Here is a 23,182-nt window from a genome sequence, read left to right on the forward strand (position 1 = left end):
TTCTATATTGCTTATTAAAGTTTGTTTGTTTTTATCTTCGCTAGTTGATAATGTTGAATATTTAGGTTCCCTGTGTAAAATAACTTTTAATACCTTACTAGTGTTCATTAGCTTGAAGTTTGGGATTTTATTTGCTAGCACTATTGCTGGAAGTGCCCTTCAGGCTTGGAGGTAGTCTTGTTGTCTTTGGGTATCATGAGAGCCCCATAAATAACTTGTCTTGGTTTTCAGGGGAGTTGGTAGTCCTGGGTTGTATTTGTAGGACTCACGACTGCCCATATGTGAACATTTATGTAGGGTAAGTTTCTAGAAGTATAATTGCTGGTTTAGAAAGTAAGTGATTATCAACTTTGGTATATAAAACCAAAGTGCCTTTTGCCCTTCCTATTGTTACTCTATGTACTATCAATACTAGATATTATCAGCCCTTTGACATTTTGCAAATGCTATGGCCAAAAAATTGCTCATTTTATTGGAATTTGCCTTTACTCGAATTTGAATAGTAAGCATGACAGGCTTTGCTTAAGTTTATTGGGATATTAATTAGGGGTAATTTGTTTTTACTAATTATTTGCTAGGATGGCCTTGTCAGCTCCATGTTGTAATAATGCCTTTTATTTTGTCTGTTTTTAGAGAGTTGAAAATTCCAAAATAGAAGCTCTAGGTTGAGGTGAACAGTGAGACAGGAAGGCTGTCCTACTCTGCAGGGCAGATCCCAGACTTCACACCCTGTCCTCACGTGCTACCGCTTTTAATCTGTTATTCAAATCTTATTTGCCAGCTTCTCAACCCCTCATATTTGGAATTAGAAATTTCCAGGTTTTTATGTTTCCTTTTGAAGAAATGTGCTTGCCTTTAATCAGTAAACTGTACAGTTGGATAGATTTAAAGTCAGTCATTATGTTTTAGAGCAAGAACTGAAGGGAAAATTAAAATAAGAATGTTAAATAAATGGGATATAAAGCTTCAGCCAATCTAAACATGATGAGATAAGGCTATTGCAGATCTGTAGATATTATATCTACTGCTCTGATCTGCATGGAATTTGCAACAAAAGAAAGTTAACTTCTTATCTCTATTAAATTACTCTTCTGTGCTCAGACCTCTTTTCTGCACTGAAGCACTTTTTAATATTTTTGAGTTTCATTTGAAATTCTAATATAGGCAGAGTCAACATCTTTAAAATATTTTTGTTACATAAGAGTGGTTAGATTGTGGTAGTTTATATTTTAGGAGTTCTACTGGGGAGTAGCATGAGTTTCTGACATACAGCTGAGTCTGTTACCATACATCTGCTTTATCTTTTCACAATAGCCCATGAATGATGGGATATTGTTGTAAGCTCATCCTCCCTCTTCTAATTCTCCAAATTATTGGCCATATTACTCTAAAAATTTCATGTAAGTGTAAAACAAGAATAGAGCTTTCACCTACATGTTTTGCTAACTAAAATTCTAACTTAATGATACCTTAGATGTGTATAGCATTTAGCTTTAATGCCACAGGATATTGTGGAGAGATTTTTCAAATTAATTGGCACAGCATTCTTATGTAGTAGGTGGAAGTAGAGATGGGAAAGTAAAGCCAAATTGGGTGTTTTTTTAGTTGGTATAGAGATGAGAAAATGAAGATATAGGCAGGTCTGAATCTTGATGAGGCTCTGTATAAAACCTTACTCAATATTTTCCCAATTAAGACTCTCTCTATTGGGCCACCTGGGTGGCTCAGTCGGTTAAATGTCTGCCTGCAGCTCAGGTCATGATCCTAGGGTCCTGGAATCAAGACTCACCATTGGGCCTCTTGCTCAGTAAGGGGTCTGCTTCTTCCTCTCCCATCTTAAATGAATTGATGAGATCTTTAAAAAAAAAAAAAAAAAGACATTCTCTGTTAGGTCAGAATGGCCATTGACTTGACTTAACATGTCACTTAAATATCCGTGAGTAGCAGTGTTTTTTGCTACTTGGGAAATCTTTATTTTTCGTGGCAATTCCTCTGACTGGTAACTGCGGGCACTCAGCTGAGAAAGGAACCTTGAGAAGAGGAAGCTATTTTGACTCAGGCTGCTGCACTGGTTTGGTCAGAAGTTGATAAAAGACTGTAGTAAAAGTTGTACCAGAATTTTGGTTAAAGCCTGGAATGCTTACTTTATGAGGAACAGGACAGAAATTCCTGACAATATTCCAGAAATTCTGGCATCACTCAATATTAATGGAATGATTTACTTGTGGTTTGTAGGAGTGGCTTGTTTGCTGTGGACCTGGCAAGATGCCAAACACTGTATAAATGATGCTTAGAATGAGAGGAAGCGGTTAATGCAGCCAGTATCAGCAGTGTATATACAGACTGAAATAACGATATCCAACTTTCTTTATCTAAATAAAGATAATGGCAGAAAGAAACACAATTTTTCTTTTAAGAACGTGTTTTAGAAACTATGGAAAACTTGAGGTGCCTGGGTGGCTCGGTCAGGTAAGCATCTGACACTTGATTTTGGCTCAGGTCATGAGCCAAATGATCATGATTTCAGAGTCCTGAGATCCAGCTCTTTATAGGGCGCATGCTCAGTGCGAGTCTGCTTCTTCCTGTTGCTGTACTCGTTCCCCACTCAAACAGATCAATAAAAACTATGGAAACCCAAACATTGACCTGTATGCCTGATATATTACACCAAGTCTAGAATCATTTTGATAAGAAAGGGGCTTCATGTTAATGATTTTTTTTTTTTTTTTTTTTTTACTTTGGGATGCATTTTAATTATTTCCCTAAATTAGTTGATTATCATTTCCTTGAAGTGTATTTCACAGTCTTACAAAACGGAATTGTTGACCTTCTTAAAATGTGCTTGGCTGTATTTAAGATTCCTTTGCCAGTCTGATGTAAATCTTTAAATTCAGAGCCTCAAAGCAGATCTTTACCCTTCCTCTAGGAGGGTGGGTTGTGGAATTTCGTTTTACATGACTTCAGCATTTCACAGAACTCCCTTCATAAATGAAAAATGGTCTGTTTCCCATCATGCTTGAGCTGAGTCAGGAGTAAGGGCTGAAATAAGCCAGGAAGTAGAGCCCACCAGCAATCCCTTCATGAGAAACAAAACAAAACAAAGAAATGTTTAAGTGTGAGCTTGGATGGTTTTCCAATTTTACTGAAATGTAAATATGGCTTCAATTGGGAATTTTATTTTTCAGTACATTTACTCTCCATTACTTTGTTCAATGGGTTTGTCTAGATTGTGTATCTAACGCTAAGCAAAAAAGATGAGATTTTACTGGGATAGATACAAGGATAAAAAATAGGAAGAGATATTTGTGTAAATACACTAATGATCTTGGGTAAAACACCTGGCTTTTAAAAGTAGGATTAATGTTAAGGCTACTGTAAAAATTTCCAGAACAAATTGCTTTTACTTTATTTTAATGTTTTCAAAGATAGAAAAGCTTCTTATTTATACCTGTTTTGGGGGAGATGAGGTGAGAAGTAAAGGTTGTTAAGCAAGGAGGATAGGACAGTGTTGTGAACATATGAATTCTCAGCCTGAAGTGACCCTGTTTCAATGAAATTCTTTGCCAAAGTTACTGGTTAATCAGCTAGGCTTTTACAGCTCTATCCAATAAAGACCCTTTCCTGTCGGTGGCATTAAGCCCGAGAGACTTCGATATGGGATGTGGTTTGAAGTTCCCTATGTTTTATGTTCAAATGATGGAGTACTACCATAACGTCATATGGGTGGGATAGGTAATGTGCTCTGTGTTGAGTAATACCAGGGGATTTGACCAGTGGAAGGAGCTGTACTGGGTGATTCAGAAAATACCTAATCTCCCCTGATTTTGAGGAGCCATTTAATGTGGGGAGGTTAAGAGTAAAGAACCCACAGTGCCCGGGTTCAGATCTTGGCTCTGATAGTTTCTTGATTTGTGACTGAGCAATTTTAATTTTTTTCTACTATGAGGTGCCTTTCATTAATACATTCCTCTTATATTTGAATAAACCTCTTTTCACGTGTGATATCATTTCTATGGCTGTTTGGCACGTAATCATCCATTAGCTCCATAATGAAGTTGGATGGTCACATATTGCCAGGCTGCACATGTCTGTCAGAGGCTTATTTTTGGACTTCATCTTGAGCCCTGGAAATTAGGTATGGAAACTTGGACTGCTCACACCTATCTTCTGGGTCCCCTCCCATAGTGGACAGGTATTCACATGTATTTGAGACAAAGGATTGGTAGTTCTTTTTTTTTTTTTTTTCATATCTGTCTACTCCCCTGATTCATACAACTACTCTTCATTTTATTCCATTTATAGAAAGAGCACTGGATTAGTGATCCATAGAATGAGATAATGAATGATTGAAAGAGTGTGATTGTTCACACATACTATGCATATAAATATTTGCATGTCTATATGCATGTAGAAACTGAATCATGATATAAAATATATTTATTTCCCTTTGTGTAAAAGTTTGGAACCCAGACTAGAGGACTTTGAGAGTTTCTTTGGCATTTCCATATTCTCACTTTCTGACTTGAATCTCTGTCCAGCCATATAATCTGATTTGGTTTTAGATGTAATTCTGTCATTCAAACTCAATCAGTTCAGTTCCTGGCTGTGGACCACTGCTGCTTGTCTTGATATATGGGGAAAAAAATTCAGTCCTGTAGAGGTGATGCAGAAATGAAAGACCCTTGGTTCTAAGCTTTTAACCAGACTATATATTACATATAATTTTCAAGAATACTTTGGGCACTTGGGTGGCTCAGTTGGTTAAGCATCTGCCTTCGGCTCAGGTCCTGATCTCAGGGTCACAGGATCAAGCCCCACACTAGGCTCCTGGCTCAGTGAGGAGCTTACTTCTCCCTTTCCTCCTGCATGTGCTCTCTTTGTCCCTATCTCTGTCTCTCTCTTTCAGATAAATAAATAAATATCAAAATAGAAAAAAAAAAAAGCAGCAGCTTATGATCAAATGATCTAAACCAGGGGTTGCTGAACTATGACACAGAAGCCAAATCTATTTTGCCACCCATTTTTGTAAATAGAATTATAATTTGAATACCGCCATATCCATTTGGTGGGTATTCTTGGTGGCTGCTTTCTTGCTTCAGTGACATACAGTTGAGACAGAAATGGTATGGCCTGGGTGTGCCTGAGTGGTTCAGTTGGTTAAGCATCTGGCTTTGGCTCAGGTCATGATCTTGGGGCCCTGGGATCCAGCATCACTGTGGGCTCCCTGCTGAGTGGGGAGTCTGCTTCTTCCTCTCCCTTTACCCCTCCCCCTGTTTATGCTATCTCTGTCTCAAATAAATTAAGAAAAATCTCTCTCTCTCTCTCTTTTTCTCTCTCTTTTAAGATCTTATTTATTTGTTTGACAGAAAGAGAGATCACAAGTAGGCAGAGAGGTGGGCAGAGGGGGAAGGGGAAGCAGGCTCCTTGCTGAGCAGAGAGCCTGATGCGGAGCTGGATCCCAAGACCCGGAGACCATGATCTGAGTGTAAAACAGAGGCTTAACTCACTGAACCACCCAGGTGCCTCAAGTTAATAAAATCTTTAAAAAGAAAAAGAAAACAAAAAAGAAATGGTAAGGCCTGCAAAACTGAAAATATTTATTAACTTGTTTTTTACAGATAATATTTGCTGACCCCTGATCTAAAGGAAGGTATTTCTTAAGTGAAAGCATATCTGATGATGGTAATATGGTAATACTGCCTTTACGGAAATGCTTTCAACTTTTTGAGTAAATTATATGGAAATTGTAAGTTTCTCGTTTAGGCTTTAGTACTTAGATATGTGCATAGGTTTGCATCTGTACAGCATATATAGATAATAAACTGTCAAGAATGAGACATGAGAAAAGAAGGCTACTGTTAACAGAAAACTTGCTGAGTGTTAGGGACTTTACATGCATTATCGTTAATACTCACACAATTAACTGTACTGTAGCTATTACTGTCTTGATTATACTGGAATGGAGATTAAAGCTCATAGAAGTAAAATAGCAAGCTATGTATGTGTTGAACCTTCACTTCTTGCTGTGTCTCAAAACTGTCTCTCTCCTACCACCGAAGTGGTGTGTGTGTCAGTTCCTTGAAATTCCTCAAGTTTTTTTTTTTCTTTTTAAAGATTTTATTTATTTTTATGACATAGAGACAGCACAAGCAAGGGTAGCAACAGAGGGAGAGGGTGAAGCAGACTCCCTGCTGAGCAGGGAGCTCGATGTAGGGCTTGATCCCAGGACCCTGGGACCATTGCTTGAGCAACTGATTGAGCCACCCTGGCACCCTTGAAATTCCTTAAGTTTTATCCATTGAAATTTAGGGGATTTTAATATTGCCTCTGCAAAGATGGAGGGGAGTGAATTTGGGTTTATTATTCTATTCTGGCTAATTCAGTCTTATTAAAGGCAGATTACTCAGTCAGATTTGCTTTGAATCACAGACAGTTGGAATAGAAGTCTTACAAGCTAAGTAGTTTTGGATTATATATATTAAACATATATTCTTGGCTAGAAATGGAACTTTAGGGATGAACAATTAGATAATTTAGGGGTGTGTTTGAAATGAGCTCTTCTCTGATCATTAAGAATCATTTACATCTATCAATAAATGATGGGTTTGGATTTCCACAAATGTGTTTCAAGTTCTTTTCCTTTATGAAGGAACTAGGCTCAAATAATATTTTCACATACTAATTAGTTACTAGCAGGGTAAAAGACTTTTCTTTTTTCTTTCTTTCTTTTTTTTTTTTTTTTTTTTTGGTCTGAAGTGATTATCTTTTAAGCAACTCTTTTACATGAATTTTCTAATTTTTCTTCAGTAGATCCTCTTTAGTATTGAATCAGAGCAATGTATTATGACAAGTGACTCATATTTATGTTCCCAAAGGTATTTGTACTTTGTATCTATTTGGATTTTTTTTCTTACTTGAACTTCAGTACTTAAATCAAGAAAAAAATGTTGCTTATTTTTAGAGCAGATGTAAACTACCTAAACATTGCTCATGGCATTGTTAATTTTTATTTTTTAACTTCAGTAGTCCCAGAATTGTAAGAAAAACAACAAAAAAGCCATTAAGATAACCCAGTAGATTTCAGAAGAAATAAGAACTTTATATAAAAGCATTAATTTTTACCCTTTTTCCAATAATCTTTTTTTCTGGGAATAGACTGTATTGACTCAGATTATACGTAGAATTAACATTTAAAATATTTAGTAATAAATTCCTTTCTGTTCTTCTGAATTTTTTTTGTGAAGTGTATTGGCCTCTTTGTAATGAATTTTGGGGATTATATCAGTAAACTTATATTATGGTTTCTTATTAGCATAGATAAAGATGATCTATTTAAAGTTAGTTTAATTCAGTATTCCATGTGTCCTAATGTAACATGTGTCAATCTTTCTTTTTGTTCTTAATGGAAGAAGGATCATTACAGAGTTGATGATCACTTACATGAGCGAATTTGCATTACAGCTTAATTCACAATTGGAAAAGATTGTGTCCATTTTTGAAGACCATTAACAGCTGTGCTAAGGATATTGTGTTTGCCAACATATTTTGTCCAAGAGTTTCTCTTTTTAAAACCTTGTTATTCTAAACTATTTAAGAAAATAAAAAGAAAAATAATCTGTCTTCAACTAAATGAAGTTTGTTCTTTATATATAGTAAAGAACCATGAAAGAAAATTTCATATGTTTCTTGCTATTCTATTTAGTCAGGAAATTAAGACTGGACGCAAGTGCTCTGGAGGGGGAGAATGTGAAATATCCTAGTACAATCTCTTTTATTTATTTATTTATTTATTTTTAAAGATTTATTTGTGTGAGAGAGAATGAGGGAGCAAGAGAGGGAGCCCAGGCACAGGTCAGTGGGAGGAGGGGCAGAGGAATTGGGATGGAAAGTCCTCAAGCCGACTCCCCACTGGGCAAGAAGCCTGGGGGCAGGATTTAATCTTGGGACCCTGATAGTATGACCTAAGTCCAAATCAGGAGTTGGTTAAAGGACCCTGAGCCATCCCAGAGCCCCTAGTACAGTATCTGTAAAAAGAACGCCCTTTACAAAATGCTCAGAGCTGTCCGGGGCTCTATTGACTTTTTATTTTTCTCTAATTATTTAAATTTTATTTTTTTAATTTAATTTACTTATTTTTAATTTTTTGAAATTATTTTTCTCCGATTTAACTTTGTTCTAAATTAACCCCAGCACTGGTTTTTACTGAAAAGTTTGACATCAGAGAAGACTGAGTTTAGTATTCTTTCTTTCATCAAGTCTGTCACCATCTGTTTAAATAAAGAGTCAAGAGTTTAAATGCTGAATGTTTAGGCAACATCGTTTTGGGGTTGGGATACTGATGTTTCTTTCTTTTTTTTTTTTTTAAAGATTTTATTTATTTATTTGACAGACAGAGATTACAAGTAGGCAGAGAGGCAGTCAGAGAGAGAAGAGGAAGCAGGCTCCCTGCTGAGCAGAGAGCTGGATGTGGGGCTGGGTCCAAGGACCCTGGCATCATGACCTGAGCCAAAGGCAGAGGTTTTAACCCACTGAGCCACCCAGGCGCCCCAGATACTGATGTTTCTTAGTACCAGTCCTTTCAGTGAGCATTTTAGGAATGGAAAGAAATTCAGGCAAATCCAAATTAGCTTGATTTTTATCTTTAGGTGAACAGTTTGCAAAGCACCATTAAGGATTGAGATAGAGGAAGCTGACCATTGCAGCTGTAGTTAGATGTTTGATTGGTAGGGAGGAATTAGCAATCTGTGAAATGGCTCTTCAGAAGTGATTTTCCTCCAAGGGTCAAGGAATTTGGGATTGTGGTTTCTCTGACATGATTTGCAGATACTCATTTTGGTCTTACTGGTGGCAAATACAACTGAAATGTAGGCTGCTTCCTTGATTTTTCATCCCCTCTACCTAAAAGTTCTTTAATATCTTGCCTCTTTTTGTTGTGCTGTCTAGCTCAGAGAAATGTTAAGTTCATTAGCTATGTTTTTATGAATTAGAATCTTGCTAAGATGCTTCTCCTTTAAGTAGATTTTAATGCTGTGTCTGAAGGTGTGTTGAACTCAGAAACATGTGTAGAGAAGACAATGTAGTAGAAGACTGTGTTATAAGACTTTCTAGTGAGCCTTAGATGGTAAACAGGGCTTGTATATAATGGGATTACCTCAGGGTGTATTTTCTTGTGTTATCTGTTATGTGTTATCTGCTGTAAGGTTGAGCCAAACATTCTACTTCCATTTTCCTCCATTTCTCTTTAAGCTATGCGTGACAATTAGAGTTGTTACTACTATTATTGTTGTTGCTGTTATTTTTAGCATGGCTTGAATTTTTTCCTACTCCTGGATAAAATCCTCTGATGTCTTCAGTACAACTACAGATTAAAATCTAAGCATTTTATATCTAAAATCTTTCATATTTAGTTGTATTTCTGACTGTCCCCTACATACTTTTCTTCATTTTCATAATACAGAAATTTTTGAGGATATTTGAGATCCCCAAAGTCCCATGTTTCTTTAGAGTTGCATGCCTTTGCTTTTGCTTTTTCTTTAATTTTGGTCCCATTGCCATTCTGGCCCAGCTTTATCTTTACTGGTCTTAATAGGCCTAAGGACATGCAGCTTTCTCTAACCCTCCCTGGTGTAGGTAGCCAGTTCATTTGTGTTCTCTTTGACTTTGGTCATACTGTCATTTTCCTTTGTAACACATTGTGTGTATGTGTGTGTTTGCGCGCGCAGGTGCATGTGTCTATGCTGTGCCACTATGCATTCATCAGGCCAGGAGCAGGTTTTTTTTTTTTTTTTGTTTTGTTTTTTGTTTTTTAAATTTCCTGTCATCTAGTTCAGTATACGGTGTAAGTATTTACCCTTGAAATATAAAATACAAAAAGATTTAAAAAAATGTTTTATGGGAGATTTATTGATATGCCCTATGTGCTGCAAACAGATATATGATACATCTCAGATTAGAATTTATTGTAAGCTGCAGTAGTAAAAATCATCTTTTTGAAAATTTTCTTATCAATCAAGTCAAGTGGACTAATAACTATTTCCAAAACTCTTGACTGATAGGGCAGTGATGTGCAACAACAAATAGTAAGGGTTGACCCACTTCTTTTGTACAGATACTTCCAGTGGTTATTACTAGTCAGAATCCTGGAGTCTAAAATTAACCATGGCTATGAAGGGCAGCAATTAATGTCATTTGTCTTCCAAATGAGCCAATGTAGGTTCCATCTGTAATTCAAATTTATATACAGAGGCTACTCACACTATTATAAAGGGCAGTGGGGGCCCTGACGGCTTATGTTACAAAGCAGTAAGTCATTTTGGGCTTATGATAGCAAATTATATCTTGAGAAAAACTTTTCCCTTGCTATGTGAAGATGCATTTCCTAGCAACCTTTTTTTTCCATTGATTAATTTTAAATTAAGATGTACATCATTTTCCATGAAAGCATTTATAAGAGGCTATTTTAGGATATTTAAAAGACATTATTAAGTTTTCAAGCTACTGAAGTTTGATTATTTTAAAGGATTGATGTAGTCATAAGAATGATTCAAGGATGCCCCCATACATGGTCTGCTTTCAAAAATGGTTATTAGGGCTGTAATGTTATCTGAACATATCTGATCTTGCCTTCTTGGCTTATCTCCGTCTTTGGTGAGGAAAGTGATTTTTATTTATTTATTTTTTTTTATATATAAGCTGCAAACTTTTCTTTAAAAAAAAAAAAAAAAGTTCCTTGTTCATGGAGAAGAATTTATAGGCCAAAAGTTTAACACTCTGTAGTCTGCTATTTGGTCAGAGAATTCACTGAATTTCTTCACAGAGATCCCCATGGAAACTAAACAAATAACTTACTTGAAAGGAGACAGGTTATTGGTTTTTCTCATTAAACCCACTGCTGAATTTTCATTAGTTCTAATCCATTTTCTTTCAAGATTAGACATACAGGCCAGTTCTTATTTTCATGAAATGAATAAACTAAGTATGTTGAGTTTTGTGTGCCTGTATATGTACGCTGAGAAGCAAAAGTAATCATTTTACTTCTGCCATAAAATTACCCCTGAGGGGGGGGGGCAGGAAAAATGATTGATATAAAAGGAAAGGCTACCTCCATTTATTTTTTTGAAAAAAGGTTATTAAATAAAGTGGTAATGGTGAGAGTAATTACAGACTAAATCTGATCAGTTTTACGTTTTAGTTTTTTCCCTCCTTTTAAGTCGTAAGTGTATATGAAAGTAATCTAAATAAGGTATGGAAGAATGAATGTATCACTGACCTCAAACACTTATAGATGCTTTAAAGCTTTATTTGTTTCATTTGCTATTTCAAATGTTCTTTCAAAGTGTTCTTTTCAAGCAAGGAGTTTGGTAAGATTTAAATATTAACTTCACCTTTTTGAACTTGCATCATGAAAAAAGACAATTTTTACTTTTTCCCTTCTCTGCACCAAAGTTGTTAAAATCTATTTAGATTTCAGGTGGTTTGCGTATTTCAGGAAAGCTTCGCTATACAAGTATCTTTTACTATTTTTAGTCTTTCAAAATCTGTGCCTTAGCCTTCCTTCTGAGGCTCAAACTGGTTTCTTATTCAAACAGAAACTACTGATACAAATTCATTTTGTGTGAAAATTTAATGGGAATAGTCAAAAACAGGAGTACCAATTATTATTGAGTGCCATTTTACATATTCAAAATAATCTTTCCTTCTCCAGCACATTCTCAATTTTTAGCAAATCTGTAAAGAATATAACAATAATTTTTCTCTTCTCTTAGGTGGCTGTACTTTTGATGATGGTCTAGGGGCCTGTGATTACCACCAGGATCTATATGATGACTTCGAATGGGTACATGTTAGTGCCCAAGAACCTCATTATCTGCCACCTGAGATGCCTCAAGGTGAGAATCATTCTGTTTACCCAGTATTGAGGGAATGGCTTTGGAATATGTATCATTTTCATACTTTTGGTGTAACACAGTCATTTGTTATAGTAAACTACTAATGGGCAAGCTACTTGACCACACCTATGAACCTTATTTTTGTCTTTGCCTTTCCTGCAATAACTTTTCTATAATCCTGTATTCTTCAAGAATGCTCATTATGTTTTTGTTATATCTGACTGGAAAAATATATGTATTTGTGGTTCTTGTTTTTTTTTTTTTTAAGATTTTTATTTATGTATTTGAGACAGAAAGATACAGAGAGAACATGAGCAGGAGGAGCAGGTGTCCCAAAGAGCCAGGAGCCTGATGCTGAGCTTGATCCCCAGACCCCGAGATCATGACATGAGCTTCAGAAGGCAGAAGCCCAGCTGGATAAGCCACCCACGCACCCCTGTTTTTTTTTTTTTCCTATTTAATAAAAAGGCAAAATGTAAACAATACCAAGAAAAAAAACACATAAAAGCATAGCAAACAGAATTCTTTTAAAATAACCTAAAATGGAAGATCAATTTGCTTAATACCTATTCAGTTAAATGACATGTGTTTAGTACAATCAGACTGAAAGGAAGGGTTTATAGTCCATGATGGGGAGAAGCCTTATCTCATTGTCGCTCTGCTTACAAGCATACAAGTGGCTCTGAGGAGAGGGAGCCAGGACACAAAATTGTCAAATGGAGGAGGAGGTCTTTTCTGGGCAGATTTTAGATAAATAGGGCTGTTCCCTGTTCATTCTCTATCTAGACTTTGATATATCCTTTGATTTCTGGTTTTGTGAAATAATGCATCTTCTTGGTTAAGCCAGTCTGAGTTGTGTTTTCTCTTACTTGTGAAAAACACATTAATGTACAGTAGCCATCTAGACATATTATTTTATAATGCATCATTTATTAGTACTATCAGACTAATATTTGTGCCTTCAGTTCTACATATTAATTTGGGGTTAATTCCAAACTCTGTATGTATATGTTTAGCAATAATTTATTAAATTGTAAAAATTAAAAATGTCAACAGGAATACTAAAATATAATATTACAAAGCATGAACTATTTTCCTTCTAATATTTAGAAATAAATACAGATTATACCTATACATTATATATAATCATGTATATATAATAATATACAACATAATATTTAACAACATAATATATTAATATGCCATGTAGTAATATATAATCATTATGCAATTATTATACATAATCATATATATATTTGATAAGCTGATTACCTGTTGCTGATAATTTAAGTTTTAACACATGTTTTCAGTACTTTTATTATGATCTTTTTAAATTTAATTTTATTTTTTCAGTGTTCCAAGATTCATTGTTTATGCACCACACTCAGTGTTATTATGATCTTTTAAAAATACTTTATAATTAATTTTCTATAAATTCAGAAAGACATTCCTATAGTGAGTGAACTTTAAAAATGACAATTTTAGAGGCACGGTGGCTCAGTAGGTTAAACCTCCGCCTACATCTCAGGTCATGATCTCAGGGTCCTGGGATTGAGCCCCACATTGGGGTCTCTGCTGAGCAGGGAGTCTGTTTCCCCCTCTCTCTCTCTGCCTGCTTCTCTGCCTACTTGTGATCTCTGTCTGTTGAATAAATAAATAAAATCTATAAAAGAAAAAGAAATGACAATTTTAGACTGGCCACTGGAGATGAAAATGTCAATTCAAGTGAACCAAGGAAGATAGTTTTATCAATAGCATTTCTGAATTTACTAAGTAATCTGATGTATAGAGCCAAAAAGCTCAAAACATCAGCAATAAATGACAGTACACCACAAGTGCACAAAGTAAACAAAACTGTACCTAAAAATTACATTTCCCAATTATGGTTCCAGAAAAGAATATAGTAACTATATTCTTTGACAGGTTTTTATTGGTCCCCCCTCTAATGTGTATTTTGAGAGTAAGGTGAATTAAATCTGCTTTCTGTTTTAAATTGTCACCTTCCATGGCTGAGTAGGCAAATGGTTATCTCAGAAGCTGAACTGAGCCATAATTTTCTTGTCAGAGGAATAAATTGGTATTAGGTGGCTGACATCCTTTGCTTCTTATGTATGTCTCCTGGGTTGCCAGCAGACCCGTTTAGTTTTGTGCATAGGTGTGTATTTATCTTTCAAAGGTATAGAACTTTATTTTCTTCATACATTTTAAATGATCAAACTCCTATAATATTTTACCTGAGTTTTCTCTGTGGTATATTTAGAATTTTTTTTTAAATATAAAATTAAAAGGGGTGGGCTGGGATGCACACATTTTGACTGTTTATCATCAGAGAATAATCAGAAAGATGTTGATTTATGGAAATGTTACCATTGTTAATTACCATTGAAGATGGATAATGAATAGCTGAAGAGATACTGCTCAGATGACCTTGTTGGCTCACCTTTGATGAACAGCTTAATCGCCAGTTAGAGTACAGGATGATACGCACAGAAAATGAAAGTGTTTGAAATTCAGCCACATCTTCCAATTAATAGGACGTTAAGTAATTAATCATGCAGAGGAGGGAAAAGGTCATGGCTACTTTAGTTTTGCCAAATGTGACTTATATTTGGTCTTTAGGGAGAGTGAAAGAAAGCACCCATGTGTATCTTTTATTGCTCTCTTTTTACAATAGATACCATTTTTTCCCCACTTTCCTTCCGATATTTCTTTACAATGCTTCTGATATTTTTTTAAAAACACTGTTCATAACAGAAGTTAAAACAAAAGGGAGACATTTATATTTATCCTGTTAAAATTTTATGAAGGGTCCATTTATTTTCACATAAGTAGTCAGGCATGTTTACTTGTTTCATTTATTAAACAAACAAACAAACAAACAAAAACTCTCAAACCTTTGGCAACCCTTAAGTAAGAAGTCTAGGTCTCAGATGTAAACTTGTTATTGATCTATTGAACTCTCTAGACAGTGCTTGGACATTGTTAATTGCCTTCTATTTATTGACCTTTTTGGACTGGAAACATAGAAGGAAAGAAGACAGATTGGGTGGACAAAATAGACTAGAATAATAGAAGAATAAAGATTGTAGGAAACAAGAAAAAGGAAAGAAGAGAATTCTTTCTTAAAGACATATTGCTATCAATAATTGTTTAAAATATTCTTCAGCAGTCCCTAGCCCCAACACTCCCTTTGTCAGGTGACAATGATGATGATGTAAAGGCCTGCTAAGTGCATTAAAAATAGAATGCAAAAGAATTAATTTAGGCCATTTAGTATTAGGGTAATGGCCAAAAATCATAGGAAAATATGAGCATCTCCTCAACTCAGTCACCAAGGATATGTGAACTATATTCACAATGAGAAACTACTACACACTCGGCAGGAAGATGAAAATCAGAATTTCAGGTTTTGTAAGAATACAGAGCAAGTGAAACTCTCATATACTATTGGTCAGAGTATAAATCTGTGCAAGCATTTTGTACAACCTAATGGCCTAGTAAATCCATTCTTGGGTATAAGCCCCGTAGAATTGAGTACACATGTTCTCCAAATGACATGTGCAGGAATGCACTAGTGTTCATAACATGCTCAAACTGAAAGCAATGCAAGGTTATCGCTTAACAATGCAGTGGATGAATATGCATTTATGGTGGTGAATTCATCTTAGGGAATATTACACAGCAATTACAGAAATGAACTGTTGCCATTTTTGATATGAATGAATGTCACAAACATCACATTGAGGGAAAGAAAGCGGACATAGAAGAATATGTACCCTATTTCATTTATATAAATTTCAAAGACAGGTTAAACTATTGATGATGTTAGAAGTCAGGGTATTATTTACTTGCAGGAGGGGGTGGCAGGGGTGAGGGATTATTAGTGCTTGGCAAGTGGCATGGTGGGCCTTCTGTTTGGGCAATAAATACAGTATTTCTTGTCTGGATGGTGTTTTCATGGGTATGCCCAAACTGAAAAATCATTGAGCTGTATATTTATGACCTCAGGACTTTTCTCTATATATCTTATTTATTAATAAAAAGTGGCAGAAAATAAAGCAAAATAAAGCCGGTGCTCACAGGGATGCCAGGGGAAAACCAAACTAATAATTAAAAATGTTATAGATTAAAATAAAAGATGTATCATAGGACATCTCAAATGGACTCAAACTCTTTTCCATCGTTCTGGATCTGCACCCCAACATTCAAGGAAAATGTGGTCTCTGAGCATCTCTGAGCCTTTGTATGCTCTTTTCCCTCTGATTAGACAGTTCTCTGCCCACTTATCAGCTCATCAAATTATTACCCATCCTTACTGTGTCTATTCAAGTTGCATCTGTGTTGGAAAGATTTTTCTGATTGGCTTAGAACTCATATTTTTTTCTGTCCTCATATCTGAATGTTTTCTACTGCATTTTGTACATATTTCAGTTGTAGCTGTTACAGTATCATCTTTGTGTATGTCATTCTTTCCTCTAAACTATAAGTTCTTTGTGAACATAAACTGTATTTTTTTCGATTTCCCAAGACACTATTCATTTTATTTAAGCAAAACTGTCAACTTATATAATGTTTTTTTAAAATACTTTGGTCGAGGATTAAACAAAATTTTTCTTTCACTTGCTAAAAATTTAACTGAATAAAACAAATGCTCTAGTTCTGGGACATTATATTCAGTTCAAATTTTAATGTGATTAGAAGATCATCATTTAATTATTAATATATGGCTTTTGCCTTTGTAAATGATTTTACCTATTTATTTCAAATATAATTTTAAATGTTATTAATACTACCAAGAAGGAGCTCCCTTTAGGTTTTCTCTCTCTCTCCTTTGTGTTTTCCATGTCAAATTCATCTCAATCTTTTATTCCATAGAAGCCTGGAATGAGAATGAGAGATGTTACATAGAAGTAGAAATTATTCTTTGATCTCAAATACATTTGTGTCTGTGACCTTTGTCAGATATTCTCCTTTGCTTATGACCTCATGAAACAAACTCATTTGACCATTTTGCTATATGTTCTGCCTAGATCTGAGATTGGGGATCATAATTGACATCTCAATACATTTATCATCTACTATAATTATAACTGCTTTTTTTTTTTAAACACCTTTTTGTAAAATGACTAATTGAATTTTAGTTTAGAGTCTCTAGAGTACCCCTTTGGTAGTATTTAAAATTATGACTATGTTGTATCTTACCTTCAGTCTGGTACTTTTCACTAATAATAATGTAAATCAGTATACACACTTCCTTCCATAAAATGCATACATGCTATGTAGACATTAAGAAAGAAGACTCTCTGTCATTAAATTAATCTGAAGACTGAAGTAGGAAACTATTCCTCCTTTGTTATAAAACCTAGTGAGGTGTCATTCATTAGTTTAAGAACCTATTAGATCTTAATTCTGCCCCCTTGTCAAGCCCCCAAACTAAAATGTAGAGAACAAGTTACACAGAGAAGGATAAGGAATGAACAATGCTGTTAAGAAATGTATTTTTAGGGGTACCTGGGTGGCTCAGTGGGTTAAAACCTCTGCCTTTGGCTTAGGTCATGATCCCAGGGTCCTGGGATCGAACCCTGCATTGGGCTCTCTGCTCGGCAGGGAACCTGCTTCCCTTACTCTCTCTCTGCCTGCCTCTCTGCCTATTTGTGATCTCTGTCTGTCAAATAAATAAATAAAATCTTAAAAAAAAAAAAAGGAATTATATTAATTTATTACATTTAGAACTATGTATCCCCCCCCCCCCGCCTTTCTTAATCTCAGAGTTCAAACATGAATTATTAGCCGGGTTGTTAAATAAAGGTTGCCTTCTTCAAATATTTATTTGGAGAGACTGAATGTGTTTGTGTATTTAGTAGGGAGTGTGCACGGGTCACATGATTGTGTGCCTGGCTTTCTTCTGATAGTGTGATGTTTAAAAGTCAAATAAAACATTGAGTTCCACAATTTGATTCATATGATGACATTTTATAGGTTATACAATTCCAGCTAAGTTTTCTATGCTAAGATGATAATGTCTTAGTTTTATAAGAGAAGACTTATATAATTTGCTAAACAGTGTTATTATGTATGCTGTGATTCATATTTTTATACATCTCTAGAGAAATTTCCAGGGGGTTTTTGCATTGACTTACCATTTCTAACCTATAAGTCTATCTCTGGGAACCTTAATCACTTATAAAAATGAGTGGATCACCTGCCTAATCTTTTCATCACTCTATTATAAACAATTGATAGTAAGACACAGGTTTCTACCTGTGTCATAGCTGCCAAAATCTTACACATCTGAATGAACAGAATTATTTGACAGCAGATTTACCAAAGTCAAAGGATGGCAGAGATGGTAAGATAAAGTTGTGTACAGTGTTGGTATATAGTGTTGGTTAATAGAGATATTAAGTTGTAGTATTGTGCCTGATTTTGTTTGTGTTATAGGATAGAGCAAATCAGGCCAAAATGTTGGTTTATTTTCTTTTTGTAGTCTAGTTATCATTGTCTATTAATATGACTAAAGATAATGTGTGTATGTGTATGAACCTGTGCAGTTTGTCTTAAGGAGAATTGAGAGATGGATAGTAGAGTGGAGATGAAAGACAGGGAGACGAGGACAGACAAGAGAACAAGAGAAGAGCTTAACATCAATTCATTAACACAGATGGGAAAACTTTTAACTCGTGGATATAGGCATTAGATTCTTTTTTTTTAAAGATTTTATTTACTTATTTGTCAGGGAGAAAGAGGCCCAAGTAGGGGGGAGCAGCAGGCAGAGGGAGGGGCAAATGGAGGGAGAAGCAGGCTTCCTGCTGAGCTAGGAGCCTGATGCAGGACTCAATCCCAGAACCCTGGGATTATGACCTGAGCCAAAGGCAGATGCTTAACTAACCGAGCTGCCCAGGCATCCCAATAAACATTAGATTCTAAGAAGGTGACAGAGCCTGAAACCTTACAGGTTTAAAACTGTAAGGCCATGCATCATTTGATGATTTTCAGTTTTTTCTTTTTTAGTACTAGAATTCTTTTTATGAAAATAATATTTCTCCGTACTCACATATGTAAAATCAGCCACAAGGATCTAATGATCCTAGAACCTGTTTGCTTTGTACTACCTATATCCCTACCTCTACCCCCTTCTCCACTACCCCAGCTCTATCAAGATGGCTTCTGTGAAAATCACTTAGTGATAGAAGTCTCCAAAAGACACTTTGCAAACAGTGGTTTGGTGCACATTCAACATAAAGTGTGCAAAGATGAAGGTACTTACTACCATTAGCTATGACTTGTTAGTGGCCTACTGGGTTTTCCTATACTAGGGACATGATATATTTTCTTAATCCTCACATGAACCCTACAAATTAGTGACATTTTAGAGATAAGTAGAGTGAATAACTTGCTTAAAACCCCCCAGGGATGGGATTTGAAATTAGGTTCATGTGTCTAATATCAAAATTACTCTTGCACAGTATCATCCTGCTTTGTAATCTAGTGCAGCTGATACGTTCTTGAGTTGCTCATGGACATTTAATCCACTGTATAATGAGGTATCTATTTTGATTTTTTTACTGTTTTGTCTAAAATACTATTTCCGTAATTTAAAAGCTGTGACTGTCTCTTTTTAAATCTTTGCATGAAGTGGACTCTGAGATTTGTTTGGAATTGAGACTGTCAATCCCTAGGGAGGTACTTCGTCCTCTCTTTGATTTACCTGTGTCTTATTTTTAGTGATTTGATGAACACTTGCCCCATGTCTGTGTAAGCAGACCTTTGAAAACACCTATATTATCTGCTGTCTCATTAGAGCACATATGACAGAAGAAAAAATAGTGGACTAGAGGAATCAGACTAAAGTTTAGGGTTTGAAAATAATTTTAAGACTTTGTTTGCAGTGGGGTATTTTAGGACTAGAATTATGGGCTTATTTCAATGTGTTCTTCCAAACCATGTTATCATGTATCTGTTGGTGCTTTTGCCCTCAGCACGGAGAAGATAGTTTACCACATTTGAGTTGCTTATTAAAAACAGTGGGAGTTGAAGGCAGTGCAGGGTCAGAGAGAGAAAAGCAGTAATGGACTTCATGAAGGGAGAAACACTTCTTGAAGGCTGGTTTTTAATGTAAGGACTATTACCCTTGTGGACATAAATGCAGCATGAAGAATGTCTAAATTACTGTGGACAGAAATGGCATGCTGAGACAGGGATATTTTCCTGATATTTCAGGTACATAATGTATCAAAGTTAGATATGTCCCAATATAGCTCAGTGGAAAAAAACAGGTTAACCGAAAGAAAGAAAGAAAGAAAGAAAGAAAGAAAGAAAGAAAGAAAGAAGAAAGAAAAAAATTAATATTGGTGTCAGGCTAGAGAAGTTTCAGCCCTTTAAATGGATTAGGATAAGAATACAGAGTAATTTCAAAGACTATACAGGTACCTTTAACGTATACCTTAAAATCAATACATAGTCCAAAGAAACAAAATTACTTTTCCTTGGGGGAGTGTGACCGCAAGTGCGGTGATGACCTTATACTTTTCCTCTCCAAAAGTAAACTTGCCTCATGGTGGCTAAGAAATTCTTCTAGTCCCAGTTTAAAAGCTTATTATCTTTCAAACAAAAGAAGAATACCAGGAAAAGAAAAGTCTATAAAAAGAACAGATGATAAATAATTAAATTAGAGATTATTTAAAGGATATGTGATGTTGCTTATCTCATAGTTGATATTATAAAAAATATAGAGCTCTGCTTATGTACTTGTCATTACATAAAAAGGTGCTTTTTAAATCTCGGAGTTTTGTCAGTTTTCAAATCTAATTTCTGCTGAGTGTACTACGGTATGTTGTACAGACATATTCCCCTTCCCTCAAAGAGCAAGTTATTGATTGGGAAATATCTCTCAGCAAAAAAATGAATGTTTTCTATACTTAGAGTGCCTGGCACCTTATAAATGCCAGCAGCATCATGAACTCTTCACCTAGGGACATAGATTAGAGAAATAGGCTGCTGTGCTTCTTAAGCAGTTGATGAGAAGAAAATTAAATAGAACAATTCCACAAACTTCATTTCATATATTTCTCTACCTTCTTCTTTCCCCTTGATTTTAGATAGTTGGTGAATTAAGTAGGAATTTGGAATGTCAATTTGGCTATTCAAAAGTTATATTTTGAGTGTATGATTTTATCCAAGCCAGGTTAGATGCTTTCCTGACCACATTTATCTAATCTCAGGCATTTTTTTTAAAATACTGCATTTCACCTAATTTTTCTTTATTTTATTTACTTTTTTTTTTTAAGATTTCATTTATTTATTTGAGAGAGAGAGAGTGCGTGAGCTGAGGGTAAGGGTTGTGAGGAGGAGGGAAAAGCAGACAACTCCTCACTGAGCAGGGCCCAATGTGGGGCTGGATTCTAGGACCCTGGGATCATGACCTGAGCAGAAGGCAGATGCTTAACTGACTGAGCCACCCATCACTTAACTTTTTATAAAAGCCCTCTGATGTATGTATTAACCTTATTCTATAGATGAAGGAAATGGGGTTCAGAGAGGTGAAATAAATCACCAGAGGTTTCATGCCTTGTGAAAGTCAAGGTTAGGAATCTAAGTATGTACAGATAGAGGAGGAAAAGATCCAGCTTTTGAAGTCTAAACAAGTGTAAGTAGAGATCCTTCTTTAGAGACTACAGGGAAAAAAGCTACAGGGCTGACTTGGAGGTATGGTCAAAGTTGTATCTTTTATGCTTTCTCCAGCTCCAAGTAAGGAAGAGCCCAACTTAAAATGCCTTTAAACAATAGGGAAAGCTGCTTTCACATAACGAAAGGTCCAGGATTGGCTTTGTTGGCTTTGTCTATCTGCTTCTCCATTTTGATAGGTCATCTTTTTACTTCAGGCTAGTTCCTCTCGTGGGTTTCAGATCTGTAGCTACTCAAGGTATTAATTTCAGAAATGAAGAAAAACAGGTCATCTCTTCATTATATCTGCTTGTTTGTTTGTTTTTTGATAAGCATAAAGAACTCTGAGGTGTCACCATCAATAGATTCATCTTTTTGTCTAATTAACCAAAATTATGTCACCTACCCATGCCTAAACCAATGAGTGATGGGGACAATAAGCATGATTGACTTTTACTTCCAGACCCATCCTCCTCTCCCAGCTGGAGGTTGAAGTCAGTGCCATCTTCCCCTGAGGCTCACGGCTGGCCAGATTGTAATGGAATAAGAATGGGGTGGATATTGGGTAGGTAAACAATAGCACCTGTTACAGAGCTATTCAATGTAAATATAGTAAGATGGCTATGTAGGTGGTAGAATTTTGAGGCTGTGGAATTTAGAAGAGTGGATGAGTAAAGCATTTATTAGAGCAGCATGACATTCTCTAATGCATTGTCAGCCTAGTGTCAGTTTTTCCTTTATTTCAAAGCATTTATTGGATCTATAACTGAAGACGTGGGAAATCTTCATGCCCTCAGTAAATTTATTTTAGCTTTCTCACGTGCAAATGTTACTATTGAGAGGTTTTTTTTTTATTCTCTCCTGTTTGCCCTTGACTTTTGTGACATAGAAGAAATAAAGTAATGTACTTTTTAAAAAACTCAAAACCTAAAAGTGAGTCCAGTGTTATATACATTAGATGAATGCATGATGAAGTTATATTTAATTTATTAATGAGGGAACCAGCAGTATAATATAACTGGCTCAAAAGACTGTAGGAACAAGGGAAGCGTTTATAATTCACTGAAAGAAAGAATGCTGGGATAAGATTCCCACTTTTATGCTAAATAGATTAATGTCCAATAGGGCAATAAATCTGAGATCCTTAAGGTTGTCTTCACTATAAACAGGCATCATTTGCTTCTCTACTAGATCAAATTTATTTGCAGGCCTATTATTATAAGTATCATTTGTATTACTACGAACTTTCTACAAATTAACATTTCTTCCAGATTTATAAATCATCTTAATCAGTAGTGAATAGTGACTCCGACAAATTTACATGCTCTTAGAGTAAAGGATAAGCAGTCATTTTTTTGTCTACTTCCAAGGTTTGTACCTCTTCCTCCCTCCGTTTTCCTCTTATGATCATAAATACTCTCCAATGATAAATTCGTATAAAAACAACAACAAAAAAGTTGATTAAAAAAAAGATGATTTTTCTTTCCTTTCTTTTCCTTTTCCTCCTACTCTTTATCATCCTTCTTCCTTTTCCTTTTTTGGTCTGATTCATTTACAGAGGTACAACAAGAAGTGTTTACTAACAGATACAAGCTTCATAGTAAGATCAAAATATATAGTATCTAGTGCAT

At 35.4% G+C, this 23,182-nt stretch overlaps 1 protein-coding gene across 7 annotated transcripts in view; it reads left to right on the forward strand.

Annotated features, from left to right (window-relative positions):
- PTPRK (protein tyrosine phosphatase receptor type K) overlaps window positions 1-23,182 on the forward strand; it is a 560,500-nt gene that overhangs the window by 113,655 nt on the left and 423,663 nt on the right. For all 7 annotated transcript variants that reach the window (XM_082729854.1, XM_082729853.1, XM_082729857.1 and 4 more), the window contains exon 2: window positions 11,766-11,888. In XM_082729854.1, the coding sequence (XP_082585980.1) occupies window positions 11,766-11,888 (123 nt within the window). The remainder of the gene's footprint in view (window positions 1-11,765; window positions 11,889-23,182) is intronic.

This window comes from Mustela nivalis, assembly GCF_964662115.1.
Source record: "Mustela nivalis genome assembly, chromosome: 5".
Taxonomy (NCBI): domain Eukaryota; kingdom Metazoa; phylum Chordata; class Mammalia; order Carnivora; family Mustelidae; genus Mustela; species Mustela nivalis.